This window comes from Drosophila hydei, unplaced genomic scaffold, assembly GCF_003285905.1.
Source record: "Drosophila hydei strain 15085-1641.00,03,60 unplaced genomic scaffold, DhydRS2 tig00008119-arrow-pilon, whole genome shotgun sequence".
NCBI lineage: Eukaryota > Metazoa > Arthropoda > Insecta > Diptera > Drosophilidae > Drosophila > Drosophila hydei.
Window position 1 is genome coordinate 6390690 of NW_022045830.1, and position 16705 is coordinate 6407394.

At 34.7% G+C, this 16705-nt stretch overlaps 2 protein-coding genes across 14 annotated transcripts in view; one reads left to right on the forward strand and one right to left on the reverse strand.

Annotated features, from left to right (window-relative positions):
* The window catches only part of LOC111600664 (heterogeneous nuclear ribonucleoprotein R), a 48070-nt gene extending 40984 nt beyond the window's left edge, over window positions 1–7086 (forward strand). For 6 of the 13 annotated variants that reach the window (XM_023316893.2, XM_023316895.2, XM_023316889.2 and 3 more), the window contains 3 exons: window positions 569–837; window positions 2645–2906; window positions 4524–4642. In XM_023316893.2, coding sequence (XP_023172661.1) covers window positions 569–837; window positions 2645–2906; window positions 4524–4561 — 569 coding nt within the window. In that variant the 3' untranslated portion in view covers window positions 4562–4642. Of the gene's footprint in view, window positions 1–568; window positions 838–2644; window positions 2907–4523; window positions 5172–5836 lie in introns of those variants that run through there. The other 7 variants (XM_023316894.2, XM_030224882.1, XM_023316897.2 and 4 more) reach the window with 4 other exon arrangements.
* Window positions 7087–10780: 3694 nt separating this feature from the next.
* LOC111600748 (Fanconi anemia group D2 protein) lies at window positions 10781–16207 on the reverse strand. The gene is made up of 14 exons (XM_023317027.2): window positions 16034–16207; window positions 15217–15965; window positions 15014–15158; window positions 14872–14940; window positions 14583–14785; window positions 14451–14523; window positions 14224–14393; window positions 13682–14166; window positions 13423–13624; window positions 13241–13363; window positions 12132–13180; window positions 11851–12075; window positions 11574–11793; window positions 10781–11517 (listed from the first exon to the last, which is right to left on the reverse strand). Exons 1-14 carry the CDS (start codon window positions 16112–16114, stop codon window positions 10839–10841), a joined length of 4473 nt encoding a protein of 1490 aa, XP_023172795.2. The 5' UTR covers window positions 16115–16207; the 3' UTR covers window positions 10781–10838.
* Between the last annotated feature and the right edge of the window lie 498 nt (window positions 16208–16705).

Sequence of the window (16705 nt, forward strand, 5' to 3'; positions counted from 1 at the left end):
CTCTATATATTCATTTCCATTGTCTGCATGCCTGATTCTTTTTGATGTTGTCATACGTTCATTCCATATATTTTTTTTCTTTATCTTCGGCTCTCCTCCTCTACATCTTCAAGATGCTGTACTCTCTGACAACTATAACTTACTAATACCACTACACATAGTTAGACTTAACCTCTAAACGTTGTTCATAGCCGTGTTTATCATAATTAAACGTTGCCATTGTGTTCTCTGTGTAGCGAATGTTAAGCACCCTGTATACTGTTTGATGTTTTATCACCGGTAAGTAACCCAAGCCATCAATCTACTTAAACCTACATCTATATTGTATGTGTATGTGTCTGCCACACCCACCACTACTTTCCACCCCCGTCAGCGTTTAGAACGCGCCTAATTCGAGTTACAAATTGGTCAAACGCAGCTAAAACAGGTTCCCTCATTCATTTAAACACACGCATCAGTATCATGGACACACGCTTACACACCTCGCTCGCAACACTCGAATTGTTCCTTTATTAACCTTTAACCACAATCCTATTCCCGCAAAACCATATCTCGTGCAAAATTCTAGACTACGATTATGATTATTTTGGCTATTCGGAATTTCGCCCCGGCTTTGGAGCTGATTCGTACTACGATGATGTTTATCGTGCTTATGAAGGCGAGTATAGCTATTATGATTATCCTAATGCCGCCAGCGGCAATGGAGCTGCCGGTGGCATTAGCAACGGTGCTGTGGCCATGTCTAACAATTCGGGCGGTGGTTCCGTTCCTCTGGGCGCGTCCCAGCGCCCATCAAGATCCCAGCAAGGTGGCTCAGCTAATTCGCCAGTGATTATGGTGCGTGTTACTTTTTGTCCCATTATCGCAGATTCGCAGTTACAGTTGTCGCAACAAATACACAGAAACACAAATTTGTACTGTACTTCTGTTTGAATACGTAATGTAGTTAGATGTAATTCGATATTAATTCGGTTTAATGATTTGTGCTGACACAGCTGAAATAGGCTTTGTCAGGCCGATGGTTTTATTGTTTTGTTTTCAGCTTCATTGCTTTTTTAAAACGAACTAATTTCGAAAACTTTTTATTTTCGTTTACAATGTCAAAATTTGCATGTTAAATGCTGCCAACTACATACGACCCACGACAATTAACACAGCGCAGCACGTCATACCACACACACACACCACACCATCCACAGCTACTGCACACACATCACCCAGAACAGCTCTCTGACCCTTACGATATCTTTTGGCCAACATTTGAGCAATGGAAACAAATTTATAATTTATTATGCTACGCTTTGCTTTACGCCCTGGAAACTAACAATTGTTGCTCCCTGCGCTTTACTTACGCTTAATTGCATTTAATGCTAATTGCAACGCTAATTATTTATTATTTTAATCATCGTGCTTCTACAAATTTGTTAAATATATTTAAGTTATTAATGCTTTTAGTTAGAAGAAAAACCAAAAATACGTAGCCTATTTTTAAGAAAATGCCCATTGCTTTATTTAACGCTTATTGTTTAATATTATTATAAAAATTAAGTAAAAATTTGAATATTGTGTCCATCGCAAGCAACAGAAAGCCATACAAAAAATGTTTATCGAGCATAAGCTCATTTCGTTACTAGATGCCGAAAATCTTGCGCTGTGATTTGTTGTTAAAAATACTATATTCCCAATATTATTAGAGGCAGTAAAATTTGCATTTGTTGCTCTTTGAGCAACACTCAGTACACAGACAATACACAAGAGACCAAAACACGAATATCAAAATATATATTAGCATTTTTTCTTATCAATCAAAACGTAATTTTCATATACATATATATTTAATTCATATAAACATTAATAATATACATACTTTTATTATTGTATGTAAATACAAGAATCTAACGCGTTTATTTCGATTTTTCTTTTCTTTCTTTTCTTTTTATATATGTTGTTAAACTATTATATATACAAACAAATCATTTGTTTTTCGGTAACAAAAAATTTAAAAAACTTTGCAAACCAAAAAAAAAAAAAATTATATATATGTTCGTCAAACCATACAAAATTCCTATAAAAATTCTCTACCAAAACCTAAACCTGAAATTTATGCAACCAAACAAACAACCAACGACCAATAAACAAATCGACAAACTTTTCGATTCAAAAACCAAATTGTATCAACCCAAACCTGCTATTTAATTATTTGCCCAAACGTCTTTCCTCTCTAAAAACTAAATTCGAAATTTGCAACTGCATTCGATTTCAAAATTATGAATCCAAATGTATTTAATTATAATTTGAAATGACCAAAATTCAATATCTTGGCGATCCATATATATTATATATATATCTCTATATATATATATACGATATCTTACTCAATTTATATTATAAAAAAATACTGTTAAACTGCAAAAATTCGAAATCCAACCAAAAACAAATCAATCAACGCTCAAAAACCTGGAATAACTGAATATGGAATCATATGGAATGCCCCGCTCTGGAATATATATATAAATAAATATACAAAAAAAATTAAATGAACACACCTACACACACACACACACACACGCAAACACGAACATGCACACTCTATCTCACACACACTACAAACATGCATGCATGCCATTGCAATGATGATAATTAGGGAGCTGGTCGTGGGCATGGAATCACAGTCCCGCGTGGCCGAGCCGTTGGCCAACGTGGCAGCATCAGTCGTCTGGGGGCCCAACCAGTGCCACAGGCGGCGGCAGCGGTGGCGGCGGTGGGACAGGCGGCGGCGGCGGCTCATCGGGGGGCGGCCACCGTTCAGGGGGCGCCGGCAGCAACCGGGGGGGTCCGTGGGGTGGCACCAATGCGTCCCAGCGCTCCTGGCACCCAGCACGTCAAGCCGCTACAAAATTTACCAGGTGAGCTCAACAACCACAACAACCAAACAACCAAACAGCAACAACAAAAGACAACAAAAATATCAAATCCAAAATCCAAAACCAACAACGTTCAAGTGCAACAACTGCAACAGCAGCAGCAGCAACCACCAACACGAACACCATCAAACAGCAACAGCAATCTCAAATGCATAACAATACAAATCCATATAAATTAATAAGTAAAGCCAAGTAAAATGTTACCACCCAACCCATACAAATACAGACACACACACACACACCCACATACGCACACAATGATTTTGAGGTTTTCTAACCATCCACCAAGCTTACAATGGAAGCATCTCAAGGTTCACTTAATGTCGTGTTTTTTACTCATAATTTATATTTTTTTTTTTGCATTTTGTAAATGTGTTTAAATGTCCTATTTAAATATATATATATAATAAATATATTTTCTTAATGTAGCTTAACTCTTGCTGCTTTTGGATTTTCGTCACGAAATTTTCATCTTTTGTATCATTTCAACAGCGCTAAAATGTATGCTACAGTTTTTGCATGCACTTAGCTTCGACTTAGTCAAAAGCAGCAAGCAGGTACACACACATACACACACACATCCAGACACACACACTCTCCACACATCCAAACACACACACACACATACACGCCAAACGCTCACGCACATGTATATGGAAAGCCAGTATAACAAATTATATGAATGCATATGTATGTTAAGGAGCATATGCTGTGAAAACGTTTATGAATCGATTAGTATTTAAATATCGTCATGCCCGCCCATCTCCCACTGTTTCACTACTACTGCTACTGCTGGTACCAACTGTTGTTAAGAGTCAGTGGAGAGTTGAAGATACGCCCCTTTCCCCTCTTATTAAATGCTCCCCGACATAAAATCCTTTAAATCCATTTGACGTACGTGTATATAATTTTTTTTAATATTTTGGTTACACAAATCTATGAATAAATTTTGATGCGTTGGCACAATAAATATTTTTCTAAATTTTGAGTATAAATATATGTATGTTTAATAAAATTTAAGTTCATGCTTTGCTAATCAACAGTTCAAATCCAATATTAGTATCCATATCCTCTATATAAATATATATATGTATTTATGCCGATATATAAATAACACAACACACCTAATTTACTCACATGTACGTTTTTATTTGATTAAATACTTGTATATATAAATATATATATATATATAAATCTTTTGTTGTACAACAAATACTAATCGATTCGTGTATTCTGTTTTAACGATGAACACAACCCAACACTTTTTTTAAATATGCAAAATATAATTTGTTACATGTTGTATGGCTACATATACATAGCAGCAGAAGCACGCTTTTGCCAATATTTTTTAATTTTAGACAAGGCAAAAGCGTGACACAGAAATCTTTAGTTAAATGTACTATTTTACACGCTTTACTTATAAACGCCAACATTTTGTATTGTCCATCCACATTTGGTAAGCTTATTGTTTTTTTTTTCTACTTAGAACGGCTTCATTCAATCACAAATATATATAATATATATACGACTCAACACGAACACAACACAATAAAATTTGTAAAAAACAAGATAGAAAAAACATCTAAAATCTGTTTCTAGCTGGATCTGCACTCAAGACTTTCATGGAGGGCAACTAAGCGTAGCTCCTCGGTCGTCAGTTCCGCGCGCAGCGACAAAAGTCGTTCGCCGAGCAAGAAACTGAAGCGTCAGAGCTCCTCAAGTACCAAAATTAAATCACACAAATCCAAGAAGCATTCACGCAAGTCCAAGTCATCTCGTACCGAAAAAAAAGAAAAAAAGAGGAGCTCTAATTAAAAATAATACACACTACACCAACAAAGCCTGATTTTGCGAACTCCTTATTCGAGAAACCAACACGCACACCTAAATCTATCATTTTCATTTCCAAAAAGAGATCAGTTCAATTCAACATTCAAGAAGTTCAAACAACGAAGAATTATCTAAAGCTAATTCCAAAATCAACGCCAATATATACGACAAAATTCCAAATTAGTTTTTAACAAGAAACAGGCGAACAAGACACCAGAGAATTGTTAGAGATACAGCGCTCCATTCGAAGATCGGAAAATCCAAACGACTCAACTAACACACTGTCGTCCTCCTTTAACAAATCCTCACACATTTGATTACATGTTGTTTACTAAGCGATAATATCATGTACAATGTTTTATCTACACGTGCACTACCCCGTTTTACACACTCACTCACTCATACACAACACGCACACTCACACACACTGACACTTACACACACACACACACACACTTACGCACTTACACTACACTTACACTACACTTACACTTACACTTACACTTACACTTACACACACACACACACACACACTCACACTTACACTATTACAAGCCATTGACACACACTTATTAATCGCTTACACACACTAGACACTTGCACATTCAATCACACTCGCCCACATAAACACACACACACATACCCATATCTCTGTCATGTTTGTGTACAAAAAACAAGTCCCCGACGTTTATGTCTAATTAATGAGATTTTCTACATTTTGTTGTGTATTTGTACGCAGAAAATATGAGCTACCCAAATAAAAAAAGCAAAAATCTGTGTATATTATATTTTTATTTCCTTACTAGACAAAAGTTATAAAAAATAACTAAATATAAAAAAAATAAAAACCCGCAGTTCAACTATAGCCCACAAAGAACAGAATTTAAACGACAAATTTTCCACGAAAACGAACAATAGCAAAGAACTGTTCCATTTGTGTAGTATTAACAACCATTTTTAACTCTCTCTTTTTTCTCTTTTTAAATCCGTTCCACACCCACACCCACCAAACGCAAAAACAAATACACGCAAACGCATACATATACATCAACAACATATGCATTCCTGTTGACCAACTGCAGTAGTCGGTAAACGTAAGTTCGATGGAGGTCACCAAAATCCGGCAGATGTTAAGCGACGTTACCAGAGCGGTTTAATAGGAAATGGCGGCAGTTGGGGCAGTTTACCGCTACCACAGCAACCTTTAGGCACAAATGGTGAACAGTGGTATATGGATACGTTTTCGGCATGGAGTTAAAAACAACAATGACAGGCAACTACAGTTAAAAATAAAAGTAAAACATGGAACGAACTTAGAAGGCACACCAACAACCAACTATAACTACAGCTACTGCAACACAGCATATGCATATATTTATATATATATATATGCATATTTGATTTTTTATCTTTTCAACTCTAAAGAAGCGTAGCAAAAACAATTATATCCTATATAAGAAGAGCAATCGGGCTTTATAACCCTACGAAATTACTTTGTTTAGGTACTGCTTTGCACATCTCTCTCTCTATCTCTATATAAATCTGAAAGAAATAATTATTATATACATTTATATAGCATATCTATAGACTTGCCGCAGCATTTTAGCAAACATATTTCGTTCAACTTTTATAATCACATAATACAAATTCTAAATAATTAGAGCATTTTGCTAAAACATTTTAAAGGCAACATGAATACAAAACGAAGACCCTTTTAAAATTCAAGAACTACATACGTTTTTAACTTGAAATGGAAACAATAATTGAGCATATATAACAAACTGATAAAAGCAGAAACGAAACATAATTACATATATAAATCTATTTATATCAGTATAGTGCAGTTAGGCTCGTATTGATTTTAAAACTTAAGCAACTTTTTTATACATAACGCGTAAACCAAATTGATAAACAAAGTAATAAACATTTTACTACTATTTGTATAAAACTGAATCAAGCAGAAAATCGAAAAGGAGAAATTGCACAACAATAAAAAACCAAGATTTCCTTCAATTGTAAATACGAAACAAAAAATTAAAAATTACATAAATTTAAAGCTCTAAATAATTGATCGAATGAATCAAATTAATAAAGTAATTCAGAAGCAAAGCTTAATGAAGAAATATTGACTGAAATTATAAAAACAAAAAGAAAAGCGAAAATACATTAAATTCGAAATTAGTCTTGATGAGTTAAGGAAACTAAATTATTAAAGCGCAGCAGCGATTGGCATTATTATATAATGTCTTGGACTGTGCACGTTGGCAAGACTTTCCGATTAAATTGCAAACTATTTTAGGTAACTTGAAATCAATTAAACAAAAACAACAAATAATGTATGTAGAGCTAAGAAATTGCACAAAAATTACAAATGAAAAAAACACGCGAAGCATAAAGATACAGCTAAAGCTACAGCTCCAGCTCCAGAGATACAAACAGCAGCAGTTGACAACTGAATTGCTGCTATCGAGATGCAACGAATTAGTAAGACACCAACTAACACTTACATTCACACATACACACACACATCACAAGCAGTTACAAATAAAAGAAAAATAATAAAATTAAGTAAACTATAAATTTTACAAGCGATAATATTATAGGGAATTTAATAACGGCAAAAATTAAATCTAAATAAATAAAAAACAAAAGAATTAATTTACATCAATAAGCCCTCAAAACAAATCTATTCAAAGAATTTCCCAAGTTTTCCCTAATAAGTTTTATTCACACTTTTCTTAGAGTGCTGCAACAAGTTCATAGCAAACCGAAACTGGGTCTATCCCATATATACTTATATAGCAACTCTATAATATATATAAGCATTATTTAACTGTAACTCCATGCCTCCTATATAACAAACATCAATATGAAAACGAAACAAAAAACTTTTGTTAAAATTTTGCAAAATTTTATTTTCCGTTTCGATCTGTATTTTTTATGAAAATTTTTATTTTTTGCTAGATCTCAAGTAAAGCAAAAACAACTAAAATGTATAAACAATTAAATTAGTCATAATTAAATAACAAGCAAAACTTCCAATTTTAAACTCAAGAACAAATTGATAATGATAATGAATAAGATGAAAAGTTTTTTAAAGCGTATCTATAAACATTGTTCAGCAAGCGCCTAAAATGGAATATATATGATATTTTTAAATTGAAACAATATACACAATCACAAAAATACAGATACAGATACAGATAAACACACACACACACACACACCAAGCAGTTGCCTAAAGTTAAATGAAAAGCAGAAAAAAACTTCTAAACTTGCGCAAAATAAAACAAATTTGCGACACCAGCAAAGAACTTTAATACATAATAATAATAATACATTAGCAAACAACAATAAGAACATTTACTACCAATTCTAAATGACCATAGTTAAGTTTAAATTTAGTGAAACACACACACTCAATACACTCAACACACACACACAGTTAAACATATACCCTAATATTTAAAAGTACACCCTTTGCAAGAGAGTAAACTGCAGCAGCATCAGCCGCCGCAGCAGTGTGCGCCATTTTCTAACTATATAAAACTAAACGTAAAAAACAACAAAAACCAATTTAAGAAACAACCACAAATATTTAACCTTTTTTTGTACTAAGCTTCGTTACGCATTTTTTCTTCTAATTTTCATCATTTGTTGCCTACGAAAAAGTTTTAATTTTTATTATTTTTTTTTTAACACACACAAACATAGCAAAAAATATTTAAAAAATTTATACGCCGCGTCTTTTTGCATGTAAAACATTTTTGTTTTTGCCTTAGAAAAGAAAAGCAAATTTTCGAAATTTTTGGTGACTTTGAAACTGGAACCCAATTCAAATTGCAAATATATGTATACATATGCTTAATGATAAAGTTTTGTTTAATTTGATACTGTACTGATTTTATATTGTTTTAAATTTGTAATTTTATTTATAAGTCTTAATTGTTAATGTGTTCTAATTGTAAACTACAAAGAAAATTGGCAAAACCTGTTAAACAATCCGTTAAAGTTTTCACTTTGGTTAAAAGAAAAAAACAAAACAAAGCAAAAAAAAAAACTAAAATACAATACTCGACTAATTTAAACAATGTGCCGTTGATGCCTTTGCGGTCATATATAGTTGTTTTCAAATTCCCCATGCTCCCCCATCCTTTTGGAAGTGTTAAAAATTGTTCTTTCGAAACTCCTTGCCTTTATATTTGTGTTAAATATGTATTGTAATTTGTAATTTTGTTTAATTTTTTCGGGAAAGCAAAAACGTTTGGCAAAATTAGTTTTTAATTTGAATATTTAGTTTTGTTTGTGCGCTTAAGTTTTCAATATTATGTTATATAAATAAATATATATATATACATGAATATATATATTACTATATAATAAAACTATATGAATATTAATTTTTAGCAAAATATTTTTACGTCTAAACTTAAAGCACTAATGTTAAAGAATATTTACCGAACTAATTTGTTTAGCTGTTTAATTGGTTTTAATTTTCAACTTTTTTGTGTATTGTGAGGAAGCGCAAGCAAACTTTCGACCTTTGACCCAGCTCTCAACATAATATATCCAACGATAATAACTGTATACGTGTGTAAATTAAATTGCAGCAAACAGTCATACAACATTCAAACAAGAAACAACTTAAAAGCAGAAAAATCACAGAAATTAATATCAAGAATTTGCAAGCGGCGCGTGGAAACTGAAGCAAAAATAAGAAATATATATATATTTCAAAATATGTAGAAAACAACAAAACAAAAGAAAATACAACAAAAACTTTACATGAATTGTGATGATGCAAAGGCAAGATTTAATCATAATTACTAAATCTATATATACATACATATATAAAATATATCTTTCTCTATAAAAAAATTTATATATATATGAGTATATAGTGTATATGTAGATATAGGAGTGTATAATCTAACTTTACTTTTAAACAGACTGCGTACGTATTAAAATTTTTAAAATTAATTTGTGTAAAATGTTTTAAGTTTTTGAAAAATTGGCAAATAAAGAAAACAATAAAAATTAATAAATCAAAAAAAAAAACAAACGAACTCCGTTGAATATTGAAATATACCAACAGTACTCGAGAGTGCAAAAATCTTTTCCAAATTAATATGATGATTTCCTTTTCAAATCTTTCAGCAAAGCTTTCGTTTTAAATTTTGGTATTTGAACGTATATTTCAAGATCACATGAAATTAGCTTAGGCGCAGCTGTTTATAAAGCAGCAGTCTTAGAAGCGACCGTATATAGGTCGCCGTAGTTTTTTAACAGCCTGCAAATCCACGATGCAAATTTCCCATAGAGCTAGAACCGTCAGTTTCCAGTGTCAATTGTTTACACTAATATATATACTACAAATCTGGATATGTGTTATGATAAACTGTCGAAAATGTATACCGTTAGAAGATATTTTACGTTGTTTTATTAGCTGCACATTTACGTGATTTTCTTTTTAAATCCTATTGAACGAATTTTTTATATGTATACTTATAGTTTGTGTGTGTTTTCATATTGTTTTTTCCTAATTTTTTCAAATAAATTGTAATTTTTTTTTATTAATTCTTAAAATGAACATCACATCAAATTTGCATACATGTCACACGTATGAGGAATTTATAAAAGCCGTGAACGTAACGTCGCCAATTATTAAGCAAAAGTATAAAACAAACATGAAACAAACAAATGAACATTTCAAGAACATGCAGAAATGTAGGTGGAACAGCGATAGGAAGCAACATCTTTTACGTCTTACAAACAATTATTGTTAATGAAGAAAATAAAAGTGAGAAGAATATTGTACTAAAATATTTGATATACATACATTTGTTATTATTTGTAATACAAAAATTAAATAAAATTGCATCCAGATAATAAATAAAAAAAAAATTAAATAAACAATGCAAAAACTACTCTTGATTACTTTACTTGTAACGAGCCCAATGTTAATGTTTAACAGGTAAAATGAGTTTGTAGCTGAAGCTTGGAATAATAAAACCATTTCCTTGCTTTCAACATAATTAGAGATTATATATATATATTTGTCTTGTTTACAACATACAATGATTTTTAAAAACATTTACTGCGTGAATTTGATTTGCTGCTGCGACTATTTGCGCTGCGTCGCGAAGAACTATCCAGAAGAGTGCTGCCCTCATCATCATTTATATAAGTTTCATCAACGCTGACGTCATCTTCGGGGATTTCTTCATCGCTATTAGTTGCGTTGATAAGTGATCCCCTGGGAGTCACAATTGCATCGCCATGCAAATCCTTATTATCCAAAATACTGATATGAAAGGCGGCATGACATTTGTTGGCCGCCAGCAACGCTTTTATACGAAACACCAGTGTTTCCAGCGTTTCACGTAGGCTAGGAATGTAGCTAATAATGGCAGTATTCTTTATTGACTTCGAATGGCAACAGAGATTGTGCAAAAACTTGGTTACATTCTGTAGCTCGTGAAAAAATTTGGTTAACCGTTCGGGACTATCGCGCACAATCGTCTCAAGAACGGACACACCATGTTGTAGGAACAGTTTCAGGAACAATTGCGAATGCTTTAAGAATAAGCCAAAATTGCGCGGCTGTTCCACAGTCTGGACAATTTCCAAAAGGCCATTAAGGAGACATATAGTTGATTCCCAGAGCTTGAAGCGATCGTTTTCAGCGGGACTACTACATTGGGAATTCAATGTGCTGATAATAATCTCGCATAGCCCACGAAACAATAGGGGAAAGTTAGGCCTAGAATACGCAAATTATAAATTTTTGGACAAACACACTTAACTAATTTAACTTACTTTTTAATATTGGGAATCGATTCTAAAGACAAGTCTTTTTTATTTAGAAGCAGGCACTCCTCTTTAAGGGCAAATAAAATATCCTTCTGACGTTCAAATGATGTGTCCTTAAGAAAGCCTTTAATAAGCTTGTCGAGATGAACGTTACATTGTGCTCCCTTTTCCAAGCCACCAGTGTAGTGGTACCATTTGCGTCTCAGCATATTGGTACAATATTTTCCTACAACGCCAAAAACATATAGAAAAAAATAAAATTTTAATAATTAGAAGGACGTACGTATATCCTCGGCCTGCTGATTGCTGCGCTGAACTGCATTCTCGCCGGAACAACTCAATTTACGCAAGCTGCGCAGCAAATGGTGAAGCTGCACGGCAGTGCCAAGTACTAGCACCGATTTTTCGTATTTGCAGAAATAATCAAAGATCTGGGAGGCAATGCGTGCTATGGATGGTTTTTTCGCTGCCTTGCGCTGGCCAGGGGGCATCAGTGAATTTAATGAAGCTAATCAGAGAATAATCCATCAATAATAGCAATATTTAAAGTTATGCTTTACTCACACTCTAGCAACGCGATTTTGGACTTGTCACTCCACTCATTCCATGAGAAATACAATGCAAGCAAGTGAATGCATAAGCCAAAGCAGGTTTTAACATAATTAAATCGATCCTTGAACAGATCCAAATTGCTGTGGACATTATTGACCTTTTCTAGCTCCTCATCAATGTGTGCCGCGAGCGCTATTAAACGCAGATGGATTTCACCTAAACATTTTTCTAAATCAGACATAAAATGCTCTGGCTTGGCCACATGCGATCTTAACGTGCCAGCTTCGGTAACGTCTTGGCATCCGTTAATAATAGTATCCAATTTATGTACCAAATCTGTTAGTATAAAACGCAATTCCAACACGCCCAAATGTGTACCCACTTCTTCGTCTTCCAGTGGGTAATTCAAGCTGAAGGGTTGTTCTTTCAGCAACACTATTATACCCACATCAAGCTGTCTAAAGCTTTCCATGGGTCCATATAGCTGTTCAAAATTGATTTTGCATTTAATGGATTTGCAATTACCCAACTTGATGCTGAAATCACCCAATTTTGATTGGTCCATGCTCTGCGGTTCCTCCGTGATCGTTTCGTTATTAACCTTATTTGCCTTGCCCTTACTAGTCGTAGGTCTTTTTTCGCGCGTAACTTGCTGGGGAGCGCCCTGTTTAACAATGTTAAGAAACTGGCAGGGCGGTGGCGCAAAACCAACAGGAGCATGAGTCAAAAGTGACTTCAATCTTTGCTCTGTGCAAATCAAATCGGCGAGACGCTTTAGAACCCGTTTGCGTGTGGCTTCATGCTTTTGGGAGGCAAAAGCGCAGGTCGTAACACGCATCCAATTGATCGTGTGATAGTAAATGTGCAATATGCGCTTTTGTGTCTCTTCATCATAATTATCAAAGATGGCCAAATAATTAGGATCATCAAAAAACGTGGGCAGCACAATGGCACAGCCTTGGAGTGCATTTACCAATTCCAGACTGTACTGATAGCGTTGATTGTGCAGCACGCTGACCAAGTGAAAGAGCGGCGCTAGCACAAAAATAGAATCGCTGGCGCTGAAAAAGTAATAGCTTTAGTCTGCACATATAAATTTCTGTGTGTTTACTTGAACTTACATTCCATTTGGACTCAAAACCAATTCAGATATATTAATCCCTATATCTAGTACAGCTGATTCGGTATTAACATTCGTTTCGTCCAATTCATTAATGTTCTTCTGGCACTCCAGCCGTATGCCGCTGCAAAAATATACAAACAATTGATGAAAAGACATATTAATTAGATTCAAACTTCTCACTTGACTGTCTTGGGCTGATGATCATTCACAAAGCTTTGCTGAAAGCGATAGGTCATTAGCTCACAGAGCCACATAAGAAACTGATTGTCGAGCATATAAATAGACTCTGCGTTATAGTAGCGCACAGTTAGTACGCTGGCCAGTTCATCGTAAAACAGTGCCAGTAATTCGGGTGAATTACATATAGCTGACTGGGTGAGCACTATATATAAAAATAATTATTAATTTCTTATTTTCATAAACAACAAAATGTATTTACTAATCAGGTTAGCTGCCTGCTTGCTGCGACCATCAGGCAATGAAGTGATGCTGTCCACGCTGGTTTGCAAGTCCTCGTTATTGATAAGCGTGGTTTCAATGCGCGCAATGGCATCAATTAGCTGTACGCAACCAATTATGCCCTGCCTTTTCACATATTCAGTCCGATTTATTTGCTGTTTCTTTACAACCATTTCGATTTGATCCTGCAGTGGGGCACACTCAGGCAATTTGGGTTCAGGAAATGCAACGTGGCATAGCAAGTCCATGGCGAGACGTGTTTGTGGCAGGGTCAAATCGCTTAGGCGATCGAGCAATGGCAGTAACAACATGGCACAGTTCTGTATATGCTTTCCATTCTTGCGCTGCAGCTCACGCAGCAATGTCAATGTGGTGGTCACATGCTGTGCAGACTTGTCAAATGTCAGCTCCAGCAGTTTCTTCAGTATGCTTTTCTGTATTGAGTTGCAGATCTTAAAGAGTATGCTGAGTTGAAGGGGTGGTTAGCTGAGACAAGTAAATTAATTATCTAATCAAATTCACCTGTAGGCCGCTTTGGCGAAGTCGGCTACAATGCGATTCTTTTCCCGCATAAAGTCGTGGAGCAGGTGCATCAGTGAGTTAATATGTTGCTCCAAAATATGCGAATAATGGATTTTTATTTCATCTAATATGTTAACTGTTATATGCTCTAGTTTAATACGTCGGCGAAACTACAGCAGCACAAAAACGAATTAGTATCGGCAATGTAATATCGACTTCATACTTACAAGATTCTCAATAAATAAAGTATTATCCTCGTTGATGTGTATAAGTATCAGTAGCATTATAAAATCAAATGATCTGCAAGTTTTGAAAGGACAATTGGAATGGTTAACAAAAACTTATTTGATAAACCTTACTTAAATTCACTGGCTGCCAATCCACTAATAGTACGCTGCCACATTTGATAAAAACGCTTAGACCGCTTAAGACCTTGTTGCAGAAAACCAAAGAGTTCCAATTGTGATTGCTTGTCACCGGCAGCAGGAATGGCCAACTCCTGAAAGTTTTCGCCTTGCATTCTATGACGCCAGTTAAAGATTTCACGCAGTGTGGAGACCAGCTAAAATATGAATATATTTAAATCAAAATACTGAAATCTTAACTCAGGGAAAAATAATAATAATAATAAACTATGTTCATATATACCTCACGAACAACATCGTCGGTGTCCTGATTGAGACTATTTAGCAATAGGCGTATGAGATGCGGCAGTGTCTAAAAAGAAATCATATATATACATATATATTTTATAGTTTACAACCTAGTTTACAACCAGTGATTGACCTACCACATGCGAGCAGCTGCTATCGTCCTTGACAAACTCTAGAATACGCTCCCGCAATTTTCCTTGAGTCCTGGCATTTAGCGTCAAATTGCTTAACATTTGCAGCGTTGTCAAATGGAAAAGATCTTTGCTGCTCGAATAGTTAATACTAGATAGGATAGATTACAGTTAAGTGAGCTCTCTACAAAGAATAATGAGACACTTACGTGAGCAACTCGACAAACTCGTCGTGTTTACTGGCGTCTAATAAAAACTCAGCGCTGCTTATGATATCCATCTTTGACGACTCTGAAGCATTGTTGAATATGCGCTCAATATGGGAAAAAATCTGATCACTATGCGACAGAGTAAGATAACGTAATTGGGCAAGCATCATTGGTAATAGTGGCAGGCAACCAGGCACCGTTTGCACTCGCTCCTGCTTGGCCAGCTCTTCGATTTTGTTGAAAAGTACTGACAGGCAGGGCTCCCGTAGAAAGTCAATCATCAGAAAGTTGATAAACATGCTGTTCTGTGACTGATAAACCTGATCTTCGCCGGCTGTGTCTATGGTGCAGCCACTTAGCAGTTTCTGGGCCAGTTTTGATTTGGGCGCTAGAGCCGCATTTAGCCCAGTTTTAAATGTCTCAATGTTTTCCGGATACTTCGTAGACTGCACCAATATATCACGTAGCTTAGAAACAATAGCAATATGATCGCAAGACAGCACGAATGTGTCCGTTTGGTCCAATTGCACACCAGCGTTCATCAGCACCATTTCAAAGAAGCTATTCGGTTGGCGGGAACTGTTCATTCGCGATGAAGACTGCGTGCGCCCCAATGTAGCGGCCAATGCTATGCTATGTTGCGATAGAAAACGTTGTGTTTGCTCCTGCGAAGCTGGTATATTTTCCTCTTCACTTTCGACGGCCAATGTCTCGATTGTGGCATCTGTTTGTTTAGCAGACGAACCCCGCTTTAAAAAAAAAAAAACAACAATTTGTTTCATGATCTCATGCAGTGCAGTGGGACTTGATCAATTACCGGTATTTTAATAGTTGCATTCTCGTCAATTGTATTAAGTCCTGCTAGGGCATTGTTTCGTTTCTTAAATTTTCGGTACATTATGTTTAGTTAGCTACAAAAACAGTAGTTTTATTAAAAGAGCTCTTTTAAAATTAAATGCGCCAGAGAGAGAATTTGGATATCGATAACAGATATTAACTTGCATGATTCTGTTAAGCGTAAACTACCCTGTTAACGAACTGTTATTATTAAGCTAGTGATGGTGCTGTAAGGCACTGATAGTTTTCGTACATAATTATCGAAAGCGTCTTTTATTTGAAAAATTCATTTAACTAGTTTAACACCCAGAAACATTAGATGATATATTAATTTCTTTTACAAATTCAAAGAAATGTTACAGAGTCAAAATTCCGGAGTAAATGACTTCATATTATTTTTATTGAGTATATGTCAGTATTAACCATGTTGGTGCTAAAACTATTATTGTTATATATAATTTATTTATATTTATATAAATATTGGTTTACGTGTGATACAAAGCATCTTTGCTAAATATGTATGTATATGATCGTTGAATATAACTAGATATAAATTTTCAAATGTGCAAATATTGCAATTAACTACTTGTGATTCCACATAATACTATAAATATTCAATTATAAACGTGGTTGTAAATTTAAAGCCATTCTC

Bases quoted from the DNA above. Each gene is read 5' to 3' on its own strand.
- LOC111600748 (XM_023317027.2), bottom strand. From the start codon at position 16,114: ATGTACCGAAAATTTAAGAAACGAAACAATGCCCTAGCAGGACTTAAT. The intron at 13,625-13,681 runs GTAAATACATTT...TTTTATATATAG, and splicing joins GCAGGCAGCTAACCTGATTA to TGCTCACCCAGTCAGCTATA. The intron at 12,076-12,131 runs GTGAGTAAAGCA...TTCTCTGATTAG, and splicing joins CAAAATCGCGTTGCTAGAGT to CTTCATTAAATTCACTGATG.